This window comes from Anser cygnoides, chromosome 1 (genome assembly GCF_040182565.1).
Source record: "Anser cygnoides isolate HZ-2024a breed goose chromosome 1, Taihu_goose_T2T_genome, whole genome shotgun sequence".
Lineage (NCBI taxonomy): Eukaryota > Metazoa > Chordata > Aves > Anseriformes > Anatidae > Anser > Anser cygnoides.
In genome coordinates this window covers 16,411,350-16,437,287 of record NC_089873.1, presented here as the reverse complement: position 1 = coordinate 16,437,287, position 25,938 = coordinate 16,411,350, and the positions used below count along the sequence as shown (strand labels likewise).

General features: G+C 42.5%; 2 protein-coding genes across 2 annotated transcripts in view; both read right to left on the bottom strand.

Moving 5' to 3' along the window:
- Positions 1 to 6,353: 6,353 nt before the first annotated feature.
- On the bottom strand, positions 6,354 to 17,777 carry LOC136789754 (sucrase-isomaltase, intestinal-like). The gene is made up of 7 exons (XM_066990568.1): positions 17,754 to 17,777; positions 16,400 to 16,456; positions 14,552 to 14,682; positions 13,655 to 13,743; positions 13,234 to 13,283; positions 9,405 to 9,563; positions 6,354 to 6,597 (listed from the first exon to the last, which is right to left on the bottom strand). The coding sequence occupies exons 1-7, from the start codon at positions 17,775 to 17,777 to the stop codon at positions 6,538 to 6,540; spliced, it is 570 nt and encodes a 189-aa protein (XP_066846669.1). The 3' UTR covers positions 6,354 to 6,537.
- A 555-nt stretch (positions 17,778 to 18,332) lies between these two features.
- Positions 18,333 to 25,938, bottom strand: part of LOC106042005 (sucrase-isomaltase, intestinal-like) — a 36,655-nt gene continuing 29,049 nt past the window's right edge. Inside the window, exons 11-14 of the mRNA XM_048068484.2 lie at positions 25,716 to 25,884; positions 25,064 to 25,180; positions 22,768 to 22,916; positions 18,333 to 18,979 (exon numbers count right to left, since the gene is read on the bottom strand). Coding sequence (XP_047924441.2) covers positions 18,850 to 18,979; positions 22,768 to 22,916; positions 25,064 to 25,180; positions 25,716 to 25,884 — 565 coding nt within the window. The 3' untranslated portion in view covers positions 18,333 to 18,849. The remainder of the gene's footprint in view (positions 18,980 to 22,767; positions 22,917 to 25,063; positions 25,181 to 25,715; positions 25,885 to 25,938) is intronic.

Genomic DNA, 25,938 nt, shown 5'->3' with positions numbered 1-25,938 from the left:
TTGGTGCAGTGACTACTCCCCTGGGGAGCCTGTTCCAGTGTGCGACCACCCTCTCGGTGAAGAACCTCTTCCTGATGTCCAGCCTAAACCTCCCCTGCCTCAGTCTGACACCATTCCCGTGGGTCCTATCACTGGTGATTAAGGAGAATAGGTCACCTGCCTCTCCACTCCCCCTCGCGAGGAAGTTGTAGACTGTGATGAGGTCCCCCCATCAGCCTCCTCTTCTCCAGGCTGAACAGGCCCAGTGACCTCAGCCGCTCCTCATATGTCTTCCCCTCCAGGCCTTTCACCATCTTCGTAGCCCTCCTCTGTACACTCTCCAACAGTTTCATGTCCTTTTTGTACTCTGGTGCCCAGAACTGCACGCAGTACTTGAGGTGAGGCCGCACCAGCACAGAAGGAAGCGCTCTTTTGTCTTTACCAACTTGGCAAAAAAGAGAGGAACATTGCGTGTATCTTAAATTTTTGTGCAAAGTTTTATATATTTTACATGTGCATATATATAGACCCAGTAATTGCCATGCTTTTTATCCCAGCTTTCACAGAATTATTCTCCAGTATGCACAATCAAGTGGTGAAAAAAAATTATCAACACCTTTTCAAAGGGCAGAGAATTGCGTTGCTTTCCTTTTTGCTTCTTCTGAATTTTTATTTAAAAAGACCAATATTTTATCCCAGCTTAAAAATGGGTTTTTAACCTAGACATTTAGAGACCTTTTAGGGATGATTGGAGTACTGTCATGGCATAAGAGTGTACCATAGAAGTATTACTAATCTGAGATGTGGGCTATAGAAGGAAAATACCCCAAAATGATGCTATTACTGTTTGGACAGGATGGTCATCAGGGCCAACATTTAAAGGAAGAGGCTCAGATAGACTTAGAGCAGGAAACCATGGGAAGGCTGAGCAGATCCCTGTGATCACCTCGGGATGAAGACAGGCTCTGGAGAAGGCAGCTGACAGGATATTTCTCATGACTGTTTTGTTATTGGTTATTCAGAGATCACAGGTACCCCTTGAAATAAATGTCTGACTTGATGGACATCTTGTAGTCTAATCACTCCTGAAGATGAAAGGAATTGAGGGGATATCAAAGAGTAAAAGTATGGCAAAGAATCGGAGTAAATATTGAGCAGCCTTTCTGCTGCAGCCAGGAGTGCGTTTGGTAGCATCCCAGAACACCCAGTGCTTGGCGGTCCTTGCTTTGTCACCAAGCATGGTAACATCAATGAGAAGAGTTGTATTTCACAGCACTTTTCCATTTGACAGGGAGCTCCTTCACGCACCAAACAATCCCTGGATCCGCAGGAGTTTGTACAAGGTCAGTGGCACGCTCCAGGTGATCACAGGGTTCTGCTCGGTCATCTCTGTGAGCCTTTCTCTGTAGTGCCACTCTGCTACAACCTCCGGAGACCCTGTTACTGCTACGAGGTCTACCTAATCCCTTCTGGGTCACTAGGAGAAGCCTTTCCACCTGTCCCAGGCTCGGTGCAGCTCAGTGTAGCTTCCAGGCCGTGCTCCTGCTGGCGGGGTCCCCTTCTGTGCTCCCAGAGCTGCTCCAGCTGACTGTTTGGTTGCCCTGAGGGAAGGAAGGCCGCCTTCCTCCCCTCCTCATGGCTCTCACCCAGCCTCGAGCTCAGCAGCCAGGGCAGGGCGCAGGAGCAGCTGGGGAATCCCAGCCTTGCTGTTTAAACAGGAGTATCTGCCCAGGTTTCACAGGCCTTCCTCAGTTTATGGGGCGATCTCAAACAGGGGAGGATACCAGAAAACTCTGATGTACATTTTTTCTCTTTGAGATGCAGACAGAGACAGTGGCTGACACAGCCAAGGCATGACCCAGGAGCATTGCTAGGGCTTTCAGGGGCAGCGTTTTGCATCTGCAACAAGGTTTAACCCCTATAGTTTTTAACCCATTTGCATTTTGGTGTGAGCACGGTGATGGGAGCCCAAATCTCCAGCCCCCTGCACCTGCAGGTCTGGCAGCCCAGAAGCCGAGGTGCCACTTCAGGTCCGGGCCTTCCACCCTGGTGAGATCTTGTGCCTGGGGACGTCCCCGGGAGGCTGCGTTCTCACTTGGGTCGTGGTGCTGAGCACTGCTGTGTGACCGTCCCCATGTCCACCCTGCCACCACACCTCCGGCCTGGTGTACCTGGGCCTCACGCTCACCTTCCTCCGTCACACCAGTGGTCAAGCGTGGCTTGCCGGCCTGCCCCAGGCCATCTGAACGGCAAGTAATCCCTGTATAAGATGGCTCCGAACTGCTTTAACTTCCAAGGAGATTCTGGGAACTCCTGGAGACAGGAGAAAATAAGTAGCAGAACCTACAGAATGAGTTAAACGGTCCAAATACATTACACATCAAAACTTACCAATGGACTGATTGTATCAATGGCATTTTGTGATCTTTCTAACTGGGTGGAGACCTCCAAAAGCACTGACTTGTCATGGAAATTTTAATGTTTTGTGAAAACCTACAAAACACCCCTTTCATTATTCATAATTGCAAAGCCAAGAGTGATTGCTGTGATCAGTTGGTATGACACGGGCTAAGGATATGGTTAGAAAAATCCTGAATTATTGAGCAAGAGTCTTTCTTTCAGAAAAGCATTCACTTCTCATTTAAAAACCTCTGCCACAGGAAAATTCACCACAGCTTATGACAAGCTGTTCCAACAGTTAAATGTCAGCCTTGAAATTTGTCTGGTTTCATTATAAGACATCGAATCTTACCTTTGCTAGTTTAAAGAGCTTCTGTCACCAGATTTCTGCCCCTGTGGTTACAGGGAGACTCTCATGGGCCACAGATCTCTTTTGGCCCTAAAGCAGAGCTCCTTTGTGCTCTCTTTGGAAGACCCATTTGCTAGTCCTTCAGATGTTTTTGTGGTTTTGATCTGCATCATCTTTTCTTTCTTTTTTGTTTCAGTATATTCCATGAATTTCTGACACTAGGACGGGACACAGCGTTCCAGCAAGATGGTACCAGTACAACACACAAACGAACTATGACATCTCTGCTTTTACTGATCTGTATACTTGAGACTGCTCTACCTCTTTTCTGATTAAAAAAAAAAAGAGGTAGAGCAATCTCTAAAAGAGAGGTTGCATTGGGAACTCATTCTCAGGTGGTCATCCAACAGAATTCCAAATCTTTTTCAATATCTATTTGCTCTAGCAATGTCCAATATGCTTTTTTACTTTCTTTATTCGAAGACATAAAATACTACATTTGAACACATCAAAAAGTGTTTTTGTTTGTTTGTTTTATTTTATTTTTATTTTGTCTCTGAGCAGAGCCCTCTGTGCATGTCTCCTTCATTTACTTTGTGCTACTTTTCTTGGTGTAACTTGTTCAGTCTACAGCCATTTTTTCATGTTATACAAAATCGGTATGAAGGTTTAGCAAAAATTAGCAGCAGGATTCTTTGAGATGAAGTCTAAAATTGCTCACTGTAAATAAAAAATCGTAAATATACATGAAGTAGTATGGAGGATGTTTGCTTCTTCTTTCTGTGCAGAAGTGAAGCCTAATGGCATACTCTTAGTTGTCAGTGTACACTGGCTATTGATTTTCGGTGTTCGCTTTATGGTTTCATAAGGAAGGAGCCTGCAATTAACTGGGTTTTGAAATACAAATTAAGGTTTTCCCTTTACATTTCAACTCCTTCAGGTTCTGAAGGACTTGGCTGGTGCATTTTATAGCTAACAAAGGCAGGCTGGAGAAAGAAGCTGACTACAGACACTTTTAAATCCCAGCCAGAGAAGTTGATACAGATCTTCTCCACTGAAGATCTATATCTGTAATAAATTTCTCCACCTAGACCAACACTTGGGAAAGTTCATGTTTAATCTAATCTAATCTAAAAAGACGATAAAATATTTGGCTATAGATTCTTGGATCCAGTTCATATCTCTTGTAGCACCTGCTCCATATTTTTTGTCAATGTGTTTATCTTTTTCTCAAAAACAAAAAAGAAATTGTCAGGATGGGAAAGAACATGAAATACAACCAGAACTTAAAAAAAAAAAGAAAAAGAAAACAAAAGTAGATCTAAAATTACACCTGCAGAACAATGCTAAGAGAGGATAAATAGCTAGATAAACACATGCATGCGCACACACAGCAACACCATTTTTCTTTGATGTCTCTAATACAAATGCCTACCAAGGGCTGTCTTGCTTACTTTTATGAAATAAACATGTGAAATCAGAGCCCAGGGTAGATGTATTACAGACTGGTGATTTCCTGTTGTGTTCACTGATGCTACAAGGAGCGAGGTAACAAAGAAATAAGGTCCAGGTTGTAATACAAGCCTGAACAGCATATTGATGCTGGTAGGAGTGCATTTTTCTGCTCTTATTTCATTAAGAAGTATATGAAATTGCAGGGTTAGTCACTGATTTCACAGAATACCAGTGAGTATCAGCTGCCTTCAGACGGTGATCCAGCAAGGGCTCTCTGTGGAAGCGACATCTCTCCTATTCAGCCACATCAGCGCTCGAGCTCCCACACTAGGCTCCTCTCTCACCATTTGTCAACTTTTCCCCGCACTGTGAGGCAGATTAGAGACAAATCCTCCTCACTAAAACACACACACACCCCAAAACAACCCAAAACATCACCACCGCCCCCAGGCAGGCTGCTGACAAGTCTGCTTTCTGTGGTGTTCAGCATTAGCTCTGTCTCTGCATTTTGCCATGGTAAGGAGCTAACATCCTCAGCCGGGTGGCTTTTTTTTTCAGTTTGGGGGGAAAACTGGGAGCAGAGGTGGGTACATCTCTGATGCAATCTTTGCACAGACCAGACATGAGGGGTTGGATTCTGCACAGGATGGGTCTGCTTTACTTTTCCCCATCTATCCTACACTGTCAAGCCATCCGTGTCAAGCTGCTCTGAGCACTCTGCTGCAGAGCTGTGTCACACAGCACAGACAAGGTCCTCTGGGTCCACAGGTTATGCAGCAAGTACTACTTTAACTATGTTTTATAGTCCTGTGCAAGGAAGATGGTTGTCAAATCCATCGCCTCAGATCAGCTTTCACTCCACAACCCATGTTCTGCCCTTCCAATTCAGCTATGCCTTTGTGTAGCGTCTTCCCCAGCTCCTTCCCACAAGAGCTGATGAGTGAGCTGCTTTCTCTGCGCTGTGCAGAACAGACATGTTTCACAGCTGACCTTGCTGCAGCCAACAAAAGTTCTGGTGAGACCCAGGCCTTAAATTTTCTCTGCAAGACCCAGCCCTCTTTGAGAAAGCAACCTTTTACCAGTCAGACAAAACTGTGTTCGTCTTCCTGCAGCTAGCATAAACCAGGGGAATTTACTTCTATACTGCGGGCCTGGCTAATTCAGAAGAAATGCGTTCTAAAAACACATGACCTGGGTGAAATCTTTGACGAGGAGTGGTCTAGGACTGATAACTGAGAAAATCAGAAATTCCTGTTAAAAGACTTTCACTAGCGTTAGTAGAATCAGAGAATCATAGAATATCCAAGTTGGAAGGGACCCACAAGGACCATCGAGTACAAATCCTGGGTCCCCAAAGGACCACCCATAGAAATAAATAAATAAAAAATCAGATCATGTGTCTGAAAGTGTAATAAGTGTAGTAGATTGGTGAACAGTTTCCCACTGAAAAGGAAACAGTGGTTGATAATTTTACGGGATGGCAGACTGTGGCGGAGACCTTCCACTGCAGAATTTTGGAATCTGGATCTGGGAACAGACCAAGCATTGCCACCAGCAGTGGGGTTTTCTGTACTTTTTGCAATAGTGGGAGATAGGAACAGGAAGAGTCATCTTAAGAAGCCTGCAATGAAGGATAACCCTGCCTACAATGCTCTGAAAGGAGCTTAACTGCTGGGAGAGGGAGAGCTGGTCCTAGCAGCCTACACTGGATGCCAGTCCCTTCCCAAACTCCTTACTAGAATACCTGTTTACTATTAAAGCTCTTACGGCTGCAAATTGTGACTCAGGTTTCTTATAGATAAGTATCAACGAAGGTAAAAATAGTGCTGTAGCTCAGAGCTAAAAGGGTGTGAACTGCTGAGTTCATGAAGCCCCAACCTTGCCATAATGTGCATCTCTCCTGGTGTATGTTGAAGGAGAACCAGTAAATGGCTATTATACTATTATACATGGAAATAACAGTGGCTCTAGATACCATGAGATGGAGCTTCTCATGGTCTTGGGAGATCATTCTGCAGCCAGAAACAGCTGAATTGCAAAGCAGACGTGTGTGACCCCAGCTCATGGCGAGCAGTGTTTCCCATAGATGTTCCTGACAGACCCACATTGCTTCCCCCAGAGCAGGGCAATGTGAATTGGGCTGGCTGTCCAGATGTTCAGTGTATTGTTTGTTTATGGTGATATTCATTAACTACTATTGATAATTTTATTTGATGAATACTGAATTGCAAATATTACATATGAAAAGAGCAGTCATCAGGTGTGTAAGCAACACTTTAATGACTAAATGCTTCTTTACATAAAACCAAAGATCAATGTCTGAGAGCCAAGGATATCAGTGTTTTCTGAACATTTTAGTAAACTGCGATGTTCAGAGGCCGAGTAAGTGGGGCAGAAATCCATAGAGTGAGTTTCTGTGAAAAAAAAAGACACAAAAATAGTCAACAGTTTTGTGTGAACTTAGTAAAGACCAACTTCAAAACAAGAAGGGAGCTTAGTCCTTTATGAGTCCCTTAACAACATCTGATAGACAAGACTGAGTTGTTGGCAGTATGCATCTTTCTACTCCAGTATCCAATTCAACATCCCTTTTAGAAATTCAGTAACATCTTAAAATTAATTAATAACATGAATTAAATATGAAATTATAGATACAATATCTATCCTGCTCTGTCTGTTCAGTGTTAAATATGTTGTATTTTATGCTATGCAATTTCCATTTTTAGCACTTCAGTTTTATCTTTATGTTTCACAACCAATAATCTCTTAAAATGCATGATATCCGTGTGAATCTCTTAACTATTTCTTTGCCCTTCCACATATTGATGTTAATAGGACTCTAACAGTCGATGCTTAGATCACTTCTTCAGTGTGTGATATTTTCATAATTCCTCAAAAACAGTCCTCCACCACTACTTGGTAAGCAGAAAATCCACTTCTTGAATGATTTGTCTTTTACTCAAATCCAGAGCCAGTTCCAGCCAGAAATACTGCAACTCCACCCAAACATTAACCAAAAAGCACAGAGCAGACAGAAAGGCTGCCCCAGACTGCGCTGCTGCTTCCCAGCAGAGAAAAAGGAGAATCTTCCTATGCACAGATCGTTTTGTTTTCAACAGGAGCCTGGTCCACAGAAGAACTCCTCCAGCATCCCTGCTGCAGTTGCAGGGGAGTGTCTGAGGCTCTTAGGGTACAGCGCTCCAGCGGAAAAAAAAAAAGATAAACAGTCCTAATAATAGGAAGATTCTGGGATATTACACATGCCACGGTAGCACTGCATGAACTGGAGAGAAAGAAGTGGCTTATTACTAAGCAAACTGCTTCTATTTATATACAAATAACTATGGCTCAATTATGCACTTAAGCACTGCTTTTAGGCAATTTTGCTTTCTGTAAACCAAAAGCAATATAGTAGAAGTTACTTTCTGCTATATCCCTTCAAACAGACTGTAGTCTTTGTGCTTGTTAAACTATTATGCGGTATGTAATCTCATTAAGCCTGTGAGAAAGTGGCAAATTTGCCCTTTAGAATTCATTATTTTTTTAATTACATGGGTTGTAATTTTTCAAGATCTAAACCCTGGCTGCTAACGCTTTTTTTTTTTTTTTTAATAGAATGTCTAACACAAGAGAGGATTATAGGTAATGGCATTAAAACAGCTGTAAAGGAATGGTGGGAGAGGTTTGGCTGAATCTCTTACAGTTGTAAGAGGAATATATTTAGCTGGTTTAGGTTACTGTCTGACTTCAGTAAATTTTGTGCAGTTTGGACCTACTACAGCAGTCTGGTAGCTTTTTTCCCTGTTATCTGAAGTGGTTCTTAAGCCACAGAGATCATCTGTTGTGCTTTGATCAAGTTTTAAATGATACTTCCGTGACAAGCTTTTTACTCTTTCTTGATCATCTTTTTATGTTCTGCTGTTAGCATGCAGTTATCTTCTGGATTTCTGAGATTGGTGCCTTCAAGCATATCTCAATGGAGTGTTTTCTTTACCCTGCCACATTTATGTTGCTTTCAGCTTGCTTAGAGGCAGTTTGGCTGTTAAACAATTTCTTCCCTTGAGGCAACACTGATTACTCTTATTTATGACATCGTCTCTGAAAGTGAGTTTATTTTTTTTATGATTCTCCATGGCAGAAATTTATTCTCAGCAATTTTCTTCCTTTACAGATTTCTTCAATAAAGTAAATGTTAGAACCAGGTGCATATAATGGGGATCCCACTTTGGTTGCAAATAAACTTAAATCGTTAGGCCGAGTAGGCAGAGTAACAAAAGACATGATATCCACTGCTTGTTGCCTCAGCTACGTACCTTTGACTGAATGATGAGCTAGTGGTTAGGGTTATAGAGGGTTAGTGTTGGGAGTTCCCTGGGTGCAGACCAGTGCTCAGATGTGAGTACCACATGCACACATGTGGTGCAAGACCCACTTCAGCTTGGTGGCACGTAAGGGACAAGTAACAAGAGCCAGTGTTGCTCTTTTTGTCTGTTCTGATGTGGAAAACAAAATTGTGACCACTGAGCCCATGACTGCGGTGTGTTAGGGATGTCCAGTCCATCCCCATGGGGTGTCTCCTTGCAGGTGCTAAAGGAGCAGCGCGGTACAAGCAAGTCATGCATTCAGACCTGGGACAATGACATTGGACAGGTGGCTTCCCACTTTCAGACAGTGAAACTGCGACTGGTGACTCGCTGCTTTAATAGTTTCCTTAGGAATTCAAACATATGGCTGAGATTTCCCTTTCTTTCCTCTGACAACAGGGAGATGCTCATTAGAGCCAGCTACAGCGCATTCATTTGTGGACACTAAGTACTTGTACAAAAATACCTCTACCATTTCTTTTCAGTAGCTGATAAATATCTTTGTCAGGTCTTCTCATTTATCAGAATGATAACAATGTCCATAAAACAGCTAACTTCTCTCAGTTTGTGGAAATGTGTCTTCTTTCCATTATTTCGTTAGCTTAAAAAACTTGTGTGAGTGGCAGACATCGAGTGACAGAGAGAAAGAGAGACTGTGTGTGCAATAGCAAAGATGAAAGTTTCCTGTAACAGCTCTTTCTCTTGATTTGTTTCTTTTTCCTAAAACTCAGACTGTTGTACCAAGAATAAATGCCTGCTTATACTTGGAAACATAAAGGGTCTGGATGAAAAACTGCTACTCATTGTCTCTTCCCATTCCCCCTAGATTTTTCATAACCCCTCAGCGCAGCTCTTACCCCACTCAGCTCATAGGAGAAGGTATCTCTATGGATGGTTCTTCCATTCAGTGTGACAGTGTGAGGTCTCAGTTTCAGGCCCAGAATTGTTATTTTGTTGTACCTCAGAGAGTCAGCGCCCCGGTAGCCGTTTTTAAGTATTTCTGTCTTCAGGTTGCCCTGCAAAAGGCCACACAGGAAATTTTAGTACCATCACAACTCTTTGGAGTTGACTTACTGGTACTGTGACTGTTGTAGTCTCAGTTTTGTCAGCCAATGTACAGAAAGCCTTCCAATGTAGACAATACAATCTGAGAACATAAAGTAAAAACAACACTCACATTAATCTTCACATAAGAAAGGTTTTGTGTATCATCATAAACTAACAAAATAAGAAACACAATTGCTTCTACAACATTCGTTTGGCATCTTCTTGGGCCAGGTTTTCTACTCGTGATCAATGCAAATTCGGTTCTTGTACCCATTTGCAGGGTACAATGGCATATGCAAACCCAAAATCCAGATACAGAGATTCAATTAGTGACCTTGAGGCAGATTTGATTAACATCTGCAACTAACTGCTTTAAATGGGTAGCATCTTCCACAGACATCAGCTGCTAGATATGTTGCCCCTATTTTACATCCCACATCTCCAAAACTCCTGCTAATAATCTTCTCTGATATACATACCCCGGCTTTAAGGACAGTGAAGGAACACAGTGTGTCCACAGGGCTTTGTTTGTTATACTTCCTACCTACTATATATCTTGTATTTAGGGATGAACCAAGAGAACATACAAAGTCATTAAACAAATTCATTTGGATCACCAGCAACAGTAATTTCCCATACAAGCAATGAAGAGGAATTATTGCATTTGTTATGTGATCAAAGTTGTTAAGGAAATAAAGATGAATTATACTGCTCAGGAAATGATGAATTGCTATGCAATCATGACTTTTTAAAAATATGCCAAGGAGAAGCCCATGACGGAACCTTCTGCATAAATTAGCTTGTGTTATTTCAATATTGCACGGCAGGAGGAGGAGCAGAAGCTAGATCACAGTATCTGTAACTTAGGGCTGTGCTCAGACTGCTTACTTCAGGCATCCCCTCTAAAAATAAGTGCTAATCCCCAGCACGCTGATTTAATCTGAAATAAGGAGTGTTGGCTACTGGGGAGCAAATGGGCAGAGACCTCTAAAAGCCTCTGGAGAATGCCTTGGGGTACTTGTACATGGTACCTTCCGCCATTGCTGAATGGGCTCATATTTGACAGGGGGAGATTCAGTAGAGACAGACCACCTCCCAACAGTGATTTATTTCTGTCTCAAGCATGGCCAGGCAGGTGAGCTAGCTCAAGGTGGTCTCACGGACTCAGCAAGCTCAGTGTGATGCTCAGCCCAGTGATTACAACTGTGTTAATAACTGAGGTTGCACTCCAGCTCTGAGGACTCTGCAGCAGATGCCACTGTCCATCTGACAGGTCCCAATCTGCCCTCCTTCAAGGCCCTGGGGAGAAGGAGAGGTGGTGATCCAGGGCAATGAGTGACCCTCTCCTCCCCAAGCACCTAGTGTGATTACAGCAATCACCCAGGAAGGTTCCGGGTTCAATTTGGAGCAAGGAACCTCACGGATATCACTTAAAGCCCTATAAATGTAAAGTACAAGCAAGTCCTGGACCCAAGGCCAGAAGCCAGGACTTCCCCTATGTATTTTTTTTTCGCCAAACGTTTTCCCCCTGAAAACTGGACCAGTTTTAAAAAGAACTTGCTCCCAGGCTATTCAGTTACCTAGTGGTTAGCATACTTTTTCAGAAGCTGCCATCTCCTTGGGCAAGAGCCCTCTTTGGTAACCCATTTCAGCAAACAGCAAGCCATCCACCCCGTTCCTTTGGTGTAGCTGAAAGCATTCGGCATGGTCTGAGCGTCTCTAGCTTGTCTGCTCTGGGCACGGAGGCAGAGATTCTGGCTCTCCCTGCTTGTCCCTGAAGTAAAGTGGAGCCTATACATCTGGCTCACATCTTTCTAAACTAGTAGGTTTAATAATATGAGGCACCTTGACTTAGGTCACTTGGCCATCATGCGTGTCAAAATGATGTCAAGTGAATTAAAACACCTACCGCGGTGAGGCAGTGCCCGAGAGCAGGCAGCGTGAATCATTCCCTAAGGTTTACGTGCCTGCACTGGTCCTGAATTCCTTTGTACTTCTGGGTTGTTCGAATGAAAGTATAAAAGAGAAGGTCTAATCCTGCAGCTGGTACCTTTGCAGAACTCTGCGCTGGATTCAGCGTAAATGCTGTGATGTCAGACCTTAACAGTAAATCTCTCAGGGACCAAAATTTGTGTGTTTTTCTAAAAGTGAATATGATTAAACTGTTCATCCATAATTTTTTAAGAATATAGAAATGTGCAACATACACCGAGATTCTCAAACATTTCTCATACTTCTGCAATTTGCTGTTTGAGATGGATTTTTTTCTTTATAAACACATAATAAAAAACTGACATTAGAGATTATTGGAATGCAGATAGGGAATTCAGTTATGGATTTACAGGCAGAAGTCAAATATGAGCAATGAAAAATGGAAGAGCCAGTGAATCAACAATCTAATTTGCACAGATCAGAATTTAATATAAAACTGGATATTGTTTTTCTGTAGCCTCCCTGCAATAAATTGCTATACACAGACTACAGAAAGTCAAAGTGATTTTTCTTCCTTTTTGCAGTTGAAATATCATTTCTTAGAAGACTTTTTCATGATAAATCAAGAAGAAAATAGATTAAAAATTAAATTTAAATCTAGACATGCAGTGTTACTTCCAGAAAAATACCTCACAAATATACAAGACTACATAATAAAACCCATCAGATTCCTCTTACTTGCTCTCACTCCTGGAGGACACATATTCTAAGAGCAATATCACAATAAGCATTAATATAATTTTTTATTCTTCTGAAGATTTTGTATAGACTACTTTGGTGCTTTCAGGAACACACAGTGTGAGAACTGTGCTACAGTACATGTGAACACTGGAATTGCGGATGAAATATAATCTGTATAGAATGCTGAAGTAGGTTCAGCTTTTTTTGAATAACTCCCACAACTTACTATCATACACTTAATGAGCTTCCAGTAGGTTTTATTTTAAAGTGTTTTTCTCAGATGAAGCCGAGACTGCTGAGTTTTTCTGTTCAGCTTTCTCAAGACACGCCTGAGAAGTGAACCACATGTGAAAGGCATTGGAGCCCTGACTCTGTGCCTGTGCTGTATGAAGCATCCATCAGCACGGCACAGCAGGTTGCTGGTAGCTTGCTGAATCACTCCACGGGATGCTGACCGTGGGAGCAATCTCCGTGCCATCTGACAAGGAGATGCAAGCTAAAGAAGGGAGAGTATGCAATTCTCTGGGCCACAAAATACAAGCTTCGTGTGAGCACAGCTAAAAAGTTGTGAGGATATCCTGTAGGCGAGAACACAGCCCTCTCCTACCCGTCAGACTAAAAGTGCTTGCAGGAGAAAGGCAAGGAAAATATCCCTCATCCCCAGGACCTGCAACTCAGGAAAAATATCTGAGCTAAAAAAGTGGATTTGCAGGTTCACATCACACCATGGGTGTTAATGATGCGTCACTGTGATAGTCAATGAAGCAAACAGAAAACTGCAGGTTCATGGTTGGATTAATTTGCAGCTGCCTGCAAACGAAAACATTAGGTAGCTTACCAGTTTCAAAGGCTGGGCTGTACGAAAAAATGTTATTTGGATGAAAGTTAGACATCAGCACCTTACAACAGCTACACTACAGTAGAGCTACCTCTAAGTCTGCGGGTACCTGGTACGTTGCTACTTACTGCGCCGTATGTGTATTTAGCCAAGAAGTAGTTCTCGTTTTCAATAGTATCTGTTAAAACACAAAACAAGGAGGATTAGTATCAAAACAGCAAAATCCATGAGCAGTTCACACTAATTGTGGCAAGCAGCTAACGTCACTCTCGGAGGACTGTGGGTTATTTAATCTCCTCCTCTATTCCTCTCGGTGTGACCTCACGAAATGAGTTACTGCCCTCTCGAGCAGAGCAGCCGTCCCCAATGTCACACCTTTCTTGTGCTGAAACGCCGCCTTCAAGAGCACTCTGCTTTTCACCTCTAATGTTCAACCTCAAAGCTCTCCAGCTCTTTGTAAGAGCAGTCAGAGCCATTACACTGCTGAAAAGGTGGCCTGAGGACAGCCCTGCGTGTAGACCCTGCTTCATAGAGGGGGCCCAGACTCACCGATCGAATCACCGTCATCCCAAAAGAGAGACCCAGAAGCTTCTCCTTGTTCGTTCAGGGCGATAATGAGCCCAAATGGGTTCAGGCGGCTGTTGACAAATACACCAAGAGATGTCGGTATGAACTTCTGGCCACTGCCCCTTCCATGTTATTTAACAAAAACTTCTGAACACGATTAGCTCTAATTTCAAGGTTACAAGAAAGGTTACACAGAAAAATGACTACCTAGCTCCCTAAAATGGATCTTGAAATTACGATGAGAACCTTACCCTGCTCTGTTCCCACCTTTCAAGTGCCTGTGTGGACAAGTTCCCCCTTCTTTAGTGGCCTTATGTGTGACAACTGGGCAGCTGGGGAGGCAGCTGGTCACTGAGGCCACGTCACTGTGCTTTGGTCTGGTCGCTGCATGGTGCTGCTCCCTCCCTTCCCTGCTCACGTTGGTGTCTGAGCATGGTTCAGACCCGAGGCCAGCCCTTTACCCATTGGTGTGGGGAAACAATCTTCCTCGAGAGAGCTTTGAGCCTCTCCACCTTGCCCGTGGCATTTGATAAATTCACCCAAGGACAAGAGGTTTGCATCTTCCCCTAGCATATGTTCACTGCGAGCGGCTGGCAGCTGGTCAGCGTGGCCGTGAGAGGTGCAAGAGCTTCTCCTAGCAAAGCTGCAGAGCCAGGTGTGGGTTTCGGCCATGTGAGAGATGACGTGGGTCATCTCCGGGGTGACTTCTAACGCAACCGAGCGAGTAGTGGGATAAAAATACTGTGCTTATCAGCTGGGATGGCAGCTGGGAGCTGCAGATAGCTTCTCTTCTGCTCTTTCTTTTTGATTGCTTTTTGGTGGTGATGAGTCTGAACTGCACCACTGTTTTTTGGGGACAGGCACGGCTCGTGATATTACCTCTTGGTAGTTGTGGTGGCTGGAGCCTGCTCTGGCAGAATGTAGCCTCCACGGATGAACAGAGGGATCTTGTTCAATGGGGCATCGACGGTAGCATACGTCCCGCGCCAGGCACTTGGCACTTTGTAACCCTACCGCAAAAATTAATACAGTTAAAAAAATATATGCAAATGCAGGCACTAAACATTATCACCATATATCACTGGAAAGGAGACCAAGGGGTATATTTTCATCTGAATTACACCAGTTTAAATATGCACCAAAAAAAAGCAGATTTCAGGGGCGTTATTCCAGTTTCTTTTTTGAACGTGAAGGAGAATCTAGCCCCTGCAGTGATGCATATGCATGAAGATACAGCCATCATGAATGAAAGACAGTAAATCGTCTTTTAAAATGGTATCATTCCTCTGTATGCTGGGGAAAAAAAACTCATCAAGACATGAAGCAAAAAGAAAAGGAAACTTTCACTTCCTTTTTTTATGCATATGGAAACTGTCACATTTCAGTGTAAGGTGAGTGATTCATAATCATTGGGGAATGTAAACTGTAGATTTTCTTCTCTTTTAAGGACAAGTCTTCCCCTTTCAAAAAGTAATTACGGGATTCAATGAGTGAAATTCAAATATGTGTAGACAACTAGCATAAATTCTCTGCATCGTTTCTTTCTGCTTTAATCCCTCAAAACCAGGTGTAGGCAAGGTTTATGTGCAGAGGAGGTAACAGGAGGGCTTGGCTCTTGCCTTCTGTGAAGGGTAATTATAACTTATGGTTAATATCCAGCCTTGCTTCTGGACGAGCACCAGCAAACACATGCCAAGTGCTGGGAGCTGCTCTTTGCTGATGTGTGGGACACGCCCCACAGGCAGGGGACACCAGGACGATGCTCCCATGCCCGCCCCTGCACATGGGCTTGGGGGGAACTGCAGCAAGGAGGGCTGAGCAAAATGCCCGACCCCACTGAACCATGGCCTTATGAGAGGAGAAAGGGAAAGAGCTGGATGAACATCCCTCTGAGGACACCAGTGACATGCTGCAGATGCCCAGAGCAGCGCCTATTGAAGAATAAGCCTGAATTTCCTCCGAGAGCATCTCTGTCCTTCCCACTTGTCTGGCAGTGCTGCTCAGGGTAGTTAGCAGCAGCCTGATGCTCCTGGGCTCAGGTTTCTGAAAGCTTTTAACATCAGCCTAACTAGCTACCCCTGAAGCCAGAGCTGGTTTCATCCAGCAGATTTCAGCAGAGCACAGTTAGCTCAAAACCCGAGCACTTTGGGAACTGCAGCGCTGGGAATGGCGTTGGAGAGGTCGAACCCTGCAGCCCCTGAATCTAGAGGAGTCTGGCTTTTTTCCACAAAGCATCTTGCTCTGCAGCTCCTGAAGCATCTTCTGGAAGGGAGCCTCATGCTGCTCTGTACATATGCCTTCTGTCCAAAATGATGCGTGTGCAAAACTCTGTGCACAAAAAGGATGCAGCATGTTCTCAGGAGCGCAGCTCAGGTCTCTGTTTCTACACAGGTAAGGGTATAGGTATAATAACTTAAGCATGGAATAAGGGTGAAGAAAAAAAGAATAGAAATCTTGACAATTTTGTGAATTTCTAGGCTGCTCTTGAAAATTGCGTTCTCTGTGTCTTTAGAGCTTTACAGACCAAAAATAGCAAATAAAATGCTACTGAAAGCTGTGCAATTTACTCTCCCAGCTAGCCTGGTGTTGACTTTTTGTGCTCTAGTTTTCTTAAACACAGATGCTGAGGTAAAAATACTGCTGAACATTGCTAAAAGTCATTTTGCTGGAACTGTAATATTTTAAGTTCTGTAAAAATGTAAGAAACTGAATTTTAGAAATACTTACAGTGTAGTAGTCAAACCACGTTGCTTCAGGGAAATACACATCCACAGATCTCGCTCCCTGTAATTGTTATAAAATGATTAAAGTCCTTCTCTTTTTACATTTCTGATATTACATTAGCTTTATTATATTTGTGCATGGATAGATGTACACTCAATCCTCTAACAGCATCAAATCTTGGATATTAAGGCTGAGTTATTGTCACAGCAATGGACTCGTGCTGGCCAATCTATGATGCAAAATAGATGACCCTACCCAATCTGGGGGGCTGTACTACAGGTCTGTGGGATGAGTCAGTGTTAAGTTGTTAGTTCAGCGTGGCACACCGCTCCACGTCTTGCAAACATAACATCTGAGCGATGCCAGCGAGGGCTACGGCACTGCAAGGCAGGACTTCACATCAGGCAACTGAGCGGGCTGGAGTGGCAGTGAGGGCAACCACTGCTTCGTCCCTCTTGCTAAAACAGGCAAAGAGCTATGTCTGCACGCAGGACATGCAGATATATGCCTTATTTGCAATCACTTGAAGTTGCAGATAAATTATATTATCTAATGCACTGCTAATTGCACAATTGCTGCACTTTATTTTACAGCATGCATTGCATCGTATTATTGCAGGGAGAAAATCACACTAAAGGCACTTTGAATTAATCACTCTAGGAAAAGTCAGAATCAAAACATATTTCCTTTTTTTTTTTTTGGTCATGAGTTGCTTGTTCTCACAAACAGATTAGTTTTGAGTCTCAAAGCAGACGTCTGCCCCTTTGCAGAGTTATGGTTATCCCCTGGGAGGAGATGGAGCATGAAATGTCAAGGTGGAGGAGAAGAGCTAAGGCATAGTTACCACTTGACATTTTAGGGATTTTTTTTTTCATATTAACCAATAGAAGAACTAAGAAATAGCTGCTTTTTTAACGCATGCAAATCTCATATTAGAATACAGCAACTGCTAACCTGGAAATTTGTCCTGTCCTGCGACCTGTCTCCCACAACAGGCAGTGCTGCATGGCTCAGGGAAGGTGTCCTAATTCTGCAGCAAGTAAGGCTGGGGTGCTGTGCCCTGTCTGTTTAGCAACTAAAAGTTGTCTAATTGTGTAAAACACCTTTAAAGCTTGAAAGAAAACCCTATAAAGTCAAGATGTCCCTATTCCTAGATTTTCTCAGCATTACTACAACAACTCTGGTTATTCTGATGTGCAGAGAAGCGTGCAATCACCGCCTGACTCTTGATGAGCCTTGCCTTAAGGAGTGCCTAAGTAACAGCCAGTGTAAGAACATTTCCCGTTTTTGTTTTGATTAATCTCCCTCACTCACACCCTCGGACTCGAGGAGCAGAGGGAAACCTGTCCTGCCACACCTTCTCCAGGTGAGCAGGTGCCATGCTGCGGTTTGAGGCAGTCATCATCATCATTTTCATTCATTTCATTGCAGGAAGCAACCCCTGGCTTGTCACCCGCTCTTTATGGGAAGGTTCCTCCCACATCTTTTCATCATCTTACTGGCCTGAGACCCTTTGAATTCTCCACGTTAGTCACCAGCTATTAGAAACCTGGAAGAGTCTGAAGATGAAGGACTGACGGATGAAGTGCCACAGAGGAGTCGGAACGGTTTTATGTGAAGAAATAAGAATTTCATTTTAAATTCACAGAGGCACAAGGGTTGCATTAAAAAAAATGACACGCAGAAGCCTTCTTACGTGTTTGATCATCAGCATCATGTAGGAAATGTCTCAGATATTCCGGCAGCATGCTGATCACAAACAGCTCCAGGATACATCACATGGAGATGTTTGCCTCTGCACAACTACACCGCTCTGGTGCTCCTTTGAGGCTGCACCCTGCTAGCAGTCAGCAGCGGGGTGAGGAGAGAAACCCACCCTTGCTCCAGCTGAGCAGCAAGAGCAAACCCACCCTGCAGCTCTATTCTGGGGCCCACGGCAGCATCTGCTACCCTGAACTAACCTGTGGCCAGCACAGCCATAGGGAAATGATGGCTTTTAAAGCCTGCCATATTATCAGCTATCATTGTCATCATTTTTGTAAGGGTGGTGTGTGCACGTGGTGCTGGTAAACGCCTTGCACAACCCTTAAGATGCTGCAGCGCCAAAACGCAATGGGTCAGCAGTAAATAAGGAGACCAGTTTGTTTCAGTCCCTCCACGTTTCTTCCTAGGCTGGCGATTATTGCCGTGTGTGTCCTTGGAGGGATCTGTCAGCGCAGGCGTAGGAGCGCTCGAGGGGCAGCATCCAGCCTGCTGACATCTGTTCAGCGCTCGCAGTGGCAGGGAAATGCCGTGCCCTCGCCTTCACTCTCCCACCTCCAGCACTGGGCAGCCCTGCGCTGCTCGGGCTTGTTTTGAAATGCCTTCTGCAGGGTTTGACAGGGGAAGGAGGAAACGGGTGGATATGAGCAAACATGCCCTGAATGTCATCTGGTGCCCCAAGCGGAGTTCACTTATTTTATTCCAGTATGATGGCGTTTTTTAATTGCAGTACTTGCCTCTTCAAGAACAGGAGCAACCATAAATGCAGGTCCCCAAAGGAAGGCAGTATCTATTCCACGAGTCTGCTGATCAGAGGTAAATCTAGCGTGGAAAGTGAGGCATGTTAATTCACATTTTTATAGAACTTGCAGAATATTTCGACATTACTCGCTGCCACAAGAAATCTGCTTCCTTAATGCATCCTTCACCACCACCACATATTTCTCCTGGCTGAGGGAGTGCCAAAAGCTGGACAGAGATTCAGAAATTACAGTAACACTGCCGTGCTCTGGCAGATTCTCTGATTCTGTGATATGGCTTCCTACACCCTTCACAGATTTGCATTAGAAATCCTTTGCAGGACGAACACCAAGCAACCTTCATACGTATTGCACTTTGTAGCTGCCTTGCCTGGATGGCACCTCACAGATTTCAGTATATTTTATTCAATGTATTAAGATCATTCTGATTCTGATCATATCCTCCAGACATGCATTTGCAATCCCGTTCACCCAGGGTCATCTGCCAGCCTGGGATGAGCTCTCTATTGCATCCTGCATCAGCTAATGAAAATACTGACAAGCTCCAGGCAAAAAGGAGACATCCTCCCCCCTCTTAGGAACCTCAGCTCATACAACATAAAATCTCTGAGAATCTGAACAGGCTTCCAGTCATTTGTAAGCCTATCTCCTAGGACATCCATGCAGATCATCATTTCCCAGTTAGCTTATAAGAGTGTCACACAGAGCAGTGGCTCTACCCTCCTAAAATCAAGCTACGTTGTACCTCCTGCTTTCCTCCCTTTCCCGCTCAATAGCCCTGTTGCCTCATCAAAAAAGGCAATCATAATTTGCTTTTGACAAATTCACACTGGTTGTTGCACATTAGTGTATAATTCCTATGTCCTCAGAGAATAATCTGTTCCAAAGTTTATTTTCCGTGTTCTGTTTAACTGAGGCTGTTCAACACCTTGGTGCTGCCCCTTCCTAAAGGCAGGTTTTTATTTTATGGAGCAGAGTGGCTCAGTGTCAGTGCCTGCTCTGACACCCTACCTGCTTGGTAAGGGTACCCAAAATAGCAAAAATACATCGGCAGTTAAAAGACATACTTTCAGTGCTCGTATTTCTAAAATATTGCAAGTTTAGGAGAGCACGTGGAACTCAGGAAAAATTCTCCTTGAAGGCATGCTTCAGCATCTCATCTATCGAAACCTCAGTAGGTGAAGACACTAGTTATTCTGCGTTTATTTTTCTATCAAAAAATAGTAGCTCTTTTGTATGTCCTAATCTTGGGCATTATTGAGTTTCAACATAACGCTTTGTAAATGTTTTCAGTGTGGTGGGTTTTTAGATGAATTACCTGGTTTTCAGATTTCTGAAGTATAATGTGTTAGGTTTTTTGTCCTCTCAACAACTTCTCTCTATTTTTAATTTCACTGTAATAAAATTAAAGTATTATTTCAACGCACTGTGTTGTGGGAGATTTCAGGAGAAAAAACTGATTAAGAAATGATGACAACAGAGAAGCTGATCATCTTACTTGCACTTGGAAACGAGCATCTCACCATCTAACTAAGCACTATTTCTTTTTCAATTACAGCAACCATGAGCACACATTCAGCAAACAAATGAATTTTCCCATTTTGAAAACATAAGCCATTAAGCACAGCATAGTTGTGATCTATGAAATACGCCTCACTCCATCTACATGCTTCCTATGGTTAGGCAGTAGCCTCTCTGCTGTCTTATTTTCCCCCGGTAGGCTATTAAGCAAAGCTTTTCCCCGCAGGAGCACAGTAATGGATTACCACCCCCAGGTCTTTTTGGACAGCCAAGGTACCAGCGTCTGTTTCACTGAGTGAAAGCCTCTGCGTGAGACACGTAAAAGACATATAGGCATCTCCTGGGATGCTGTTCTTGTTTGTTGTTTGAAATGAGCACCTAAACATTTGAAACGAAATGAGAAATCTGAAATGACCACATGAAGTAGGTATTGCTTGGAGACTCCCTGCCCAGCTACAGTTATTTTCGTGGTGAGGTTTGTGAACTCGTAACAGCTACACCTGAAAAGCTAGTGCAGTTTTTTAGCTTTGTGTTTGTTACAAGGAAGAGAAAGATTTGATGTAAAATTCCATCACCTGGACCTCAAAAAATCTGTTTCAGTTCTCTTTCTCTAAACCCCACATTTCTCCCTTTGTTAGCATCTAGGTGACATTCTTTACCTGGGCAGGCACACTAAATAAAGAAGCATTAATTAGAAATAGTAAGAAATACTCATCAAGTAACAATAGTAACCAGAAATAAGTAATAATATTAAATATTTTAAAGCAATTTTAGCATCTAGCTATGGCAACATTAGCAAGTGACATGCCCGCTAGGATGGGACCTGGGTAGGAAGCCAGCTTGTGCTGTTCTCCTGATCTCTGCACTGCCTACCTGCATTTTAGAGGTTTTATTTCCAGTAATCCTAGCTAACTTCCTATTAATGGCAGGAGTGCACCTTTTGACTTAGTTTCACCCAACAGGAGTCTCAGCTGGTGTATCTGAGACTACTCTAGAAATGAAATCAAAGCAAACTTGGAAATTTCCTAATGTAGACGTGTCGCAAAAGAGTTCAGATAAAATATATTGTGAGTGGACAGACAGACAGCCTTAACATCACCAAAATCATTTGATATTAGCAAAGGTTATCGAACATTAATGCCCAAAGTAACTTGGTCATTTCCAATATTCACATAAATCCAATTAACAGAAAATACTGCTAAAATAAATCCTTAAAATAGCATAAAACCCCTTGTAAGACATGAATACCTATAAAACTTCTCCTAAATGTTACCCTGTTAAATAAAGTAGCAGAGTAGGAAGAGGAAGGATATCACTTTTAAAATGAATCAGTTAGCCATTACACTGAGTAGGCAAAATAGATTTTGTGCATAACCATTTTGTATTAGCATGTTCTGCACTTTAGTGTAATCTCAGTTTAATTTGCAAAAATGCCTTACCCTTTAACCAAAATGTTTTTAACCTAAAGGGAAAAGAACATTAAACAGTCCGGGACGTAACCTGAACCAATGAGACTAAATTGTGCCAGAGCTTTGGGCAATAGCCTTTCATGTGCATTATTTTCTCTCCTTTTGAACACGTCTTTGGATAAGGTATTCTGAAATAAAAAAATTACCAAAAGCAGGTAAAAAGCTAATTAAACGTGCTGAAAGGGAAACTAGACTTCGCTTTGATTCCTACTTTTTCCAAACAGGGAAGAAAAAAAAAGGCAAAAAAATAGCTGTTCAAAAAATCTGAGGTCACATTTTCCAAGGGTTTTCTCAGTCAATGTGTTTATTAATCTTCTCTTTGCACCTGCTTCTAGACTCGAACATCTCTGTCCCCATTTTCTCTATGCAATTTGTGGCACAGATGTAGGTTTCATACATAGCATGCAGATGCAAGTGCTAAATTGGAAAATGCAAATGCCATGGATGATTGGAAAATGGAGCCTTCTCTGTATGAGGCCTTCTTGATATTCTGGGCCAGAATACACATTTCATAGATTTAATTCAAATACAGAAAATACAGGTATGTGACTCCTACTTTTAAAAGAAAGGATTGCATATTTGCCTAAACCAAGAAACGTTGAGAATTCTCCTTACTTAACTCTTTTTTCACTAGAAACAAATACAAGCTACATTTTAATGTATATCCATATCATATATATAAAGTTATTTTTGTTGTATATATTTTGATTAGACTTCATTGTAGAACTGTTCTTTTTAAGAGCAAGCATGCACTGATATTACTATCGCTATTTTCAGGCAGATGTCAACTAGTTTGTACACAGAAGCTCAACTACTTCTTTGAGTAAAATAATAATAAAAAGAGAGTCTCTGAACTTACTCGTGCATCAGCGATCGTACCACTGTGTTGCCATGAACATGAGACTCGAAGAACAAGGTGTAGAGGTATGGCAGAAGGGAGTATCTGATCCGGAGCGTAGCTCGAGATATCTTGGCAAACTCTTCTCCAAAAAACGCTGGGTCTTGTTCCTGTTGAGTAAAAGCTTTGCACTGAGCATTATAACTATGGATATACATTCAACAGAGAAACCTGCGTGCAACCTAAGGCAAGCTGTTGCTAGCATAATCCCATGAATGTGAATGTTTATGTAGAAAAAGTACTGATTTGTGAACTAGAACATGCGTTAAGAACCACGTCAGCCCTCTGCGACAGAGAAGGAAAAGCAGAGGAAAAAGGGAAGACCAGCAACCTCCAAACAAAGGCAAAAGCATAGTTATTTTATACGTATTTTTGGCCAAGAGTGTAAAGTGGGAGTGTGTCTCCCACTCCCACAAAGTCTGTCCTTTGATCCCTCCCAGCTCAACTTCTCCAGCACTAAAATAAGACCACCAGCAAGGCACCTGGCTCCCTTCCACCTGCACAAAATTCTGCTGTAAGACTCAGTTTTCTCATTAAAATCAAAGAATATGTGATGAATTCCAAGGATAATGAAACATAAAAGGAACAGAAGTAACAAAGCTCTTTATACTATCTTGTGCTTTTCAGTGAAAAAAAAATGTATTAAACCATTTGAAATCCCCAGTGGATTATGCAAAGTGGCTACTTAAGATTTTATTTTAACACCAAACTTAATATTAATTAAACTCAATATTTAAGTAAAGTTTCTTCACTATTATGTTTACAACAGAATAATCTTTCCTGCTGGCTCTGAGGTCTGAAGCATCCATCTGTTATTTCAAAAATTGCACTGTATTTTTATCAGTTTAAGTCTGACACTACAAATATTGCCTAAGTTCAGGAAAAAAAAGAAAAACAAAAAAGACTTGCTAGGTGATGCTGAGTCACCCAAAATGCCTTGTTCATTTCTGTCAGGGAACACGATGTTTTAAATGGGTTTAAGTGGTCCAATAAAACCCAATGTATCTTCTGCTACTTCTGTCATTCAGTCATGGCTGAGTTGCAGCTCCTGTCACTTTTCCTGCCTATTAAATTGTGTGTACATTAATAGTACCCATTCACCTAGATTAGACCCATTTGCATGCCCAACAGGCCAAGTGAACCTATATAAATAAGGGATCTCTAATTTTATTGAACAGAGGTAAATAGAAAATATTTATCGACAACAGCACCTAAAACCCCACAGCCATTTGTTCTCCTCAGGAGAAATATCAGCATATCTCAGGTATTATTATAGACTATAGGGTAAATCCTGACTTTCCTAATGCCAGCACAATCGCTTATTATTCCTGCTTTTGCCCTGTTTCTGGATGTACATCATACTTTCATGCAGAGGAAGAGGTCTCTTTGAGGAATGTAAATGTCGCAACATTTTGATGACATAACCGTAAAGAAAATTGAAGGTTAGCTAACAACCTGATCTCAAGAATTGCACAGATCACTTTACAGAAGAAACAAAACAAAGCAAAGAGAAACAAAAAAGGCAGTTATTGAACTAGCAGAACCTTTTCATCATTGCTGCAGATAACACAGTGTGCTTACAAAGGCTGCAAGACCTTCACACTGATTGTAGTTAGAAACAACGGGATCCTTCTATCTAGGATAAGTCCTGAAAGGACTATATGATAAGTTGAAGCCAACGCACGGCTCTGATCTGAGGCCGCGCTTTTTCATCTTGCTCATGGGCTCATTGGCTCTGTTTCTCCTTGGCTGACAGTGCTGTCACTGTTGCTGGCTGTCCTTGGAGTCCTCACGTGCTTGTCTGGAGTTTCTAGCTGTGGCGTTTGTCTGAAACTCACTTTTAGATAGCAAGTGTGGTGTATAATGCCCTCTCTCCCCTTCTATGTAATAACTATTAAAGTTGCAGGGGTACTGAAATGAAAATTGAAGTTAACAAGTGAGCAAGATGTACTGGCACTCACTGGCTCTTATATAAAAGCTGGGCTTCAATAGGTAAAAGATGGAGAGGATAAGTCTTACCTCTACAGGACTTTCAGATGTTAGATACTATATGTTTTTCAGTTTCTAAGCCATTTTTCCTTTATGGATGGGAAAAATTTACACTTCACAGAGTAATTCCTGCTCTCAGTACATCATTCCCTATCACCTGCTCAAGCTTTCCTGAGAATGGCAGGTTAATTTATGAGGAAGTAATACAAAGCAACATCGTCAGTACAGTAATCACAGAGTACAGCTCTGCATAACTTCATTTACTTACCATGTTTCCCTCTGCGTTGTGGTTTCTGGAAAATGGGTAGAAAGAGCCAAGCTGCATCCAGCGCAAGCAGAGTTCGTAGGTAGTGTTGTAGTTAAACCCACAGATGTCAGCACCAATCTGGAGAGAAAATATCATAGCATAAGTGTTTGCAATTGTTGCTGGGGCCCAAAAATGAGAAACCACAGAAGATTGTTAATAAATATAAATTTTGGAAAGAGATACCAGTTTCTGATGACTTCATAAGAATGTTCCAGAAAATAGTGATACTAATTTTGCTGGGGTGGAGATTTTATTGGCTCCTGGAGCATTAAAATCAGTGTGGAAGATCTTTACATATTTCAATAATTACACAAATCCTGCATCCCAGCTTGCAAAATCTGAAACTTACAGAGGGACCTCAAATCATAAAACACGTAATATAAAGAGATCTGTTTGGGGTGGCACGCAGTGATTTAATCTGAAGTTGGCAGTGCTATTTTTGTTTCTCTTTAGCCAGCCAAGATTGATGACATTTATTTTTTTTTAATCTGCAGTTCCCTACTCCGTACAGGCCATTACTGCTAGCCGTCTCAAGCAGCTTATTGCAGAAAACATCTCACTTAAAGTGATATCAGGTACAAGCCAGCAATTGCCCGAAGGACTTCAGACTCACATAGGGCATGCCAAAGAGGTTGAATTCCAGCATGCCAATGATAGAGTAGTGCATGTCCTTCCACTGGGAGAAGTTGTCACCCAGCCAGTGACCCCCGTGCTTCCCGCTGCCGACGAAGGTAGACCGACTCAGGACAAACGCCCGCTTGCCAGTTGCCTGCTGGGCAGCACTGCAAAAAATTGCAACAAGATCATTAAAAATAGGAGTGGTAAACAAAAGAGTC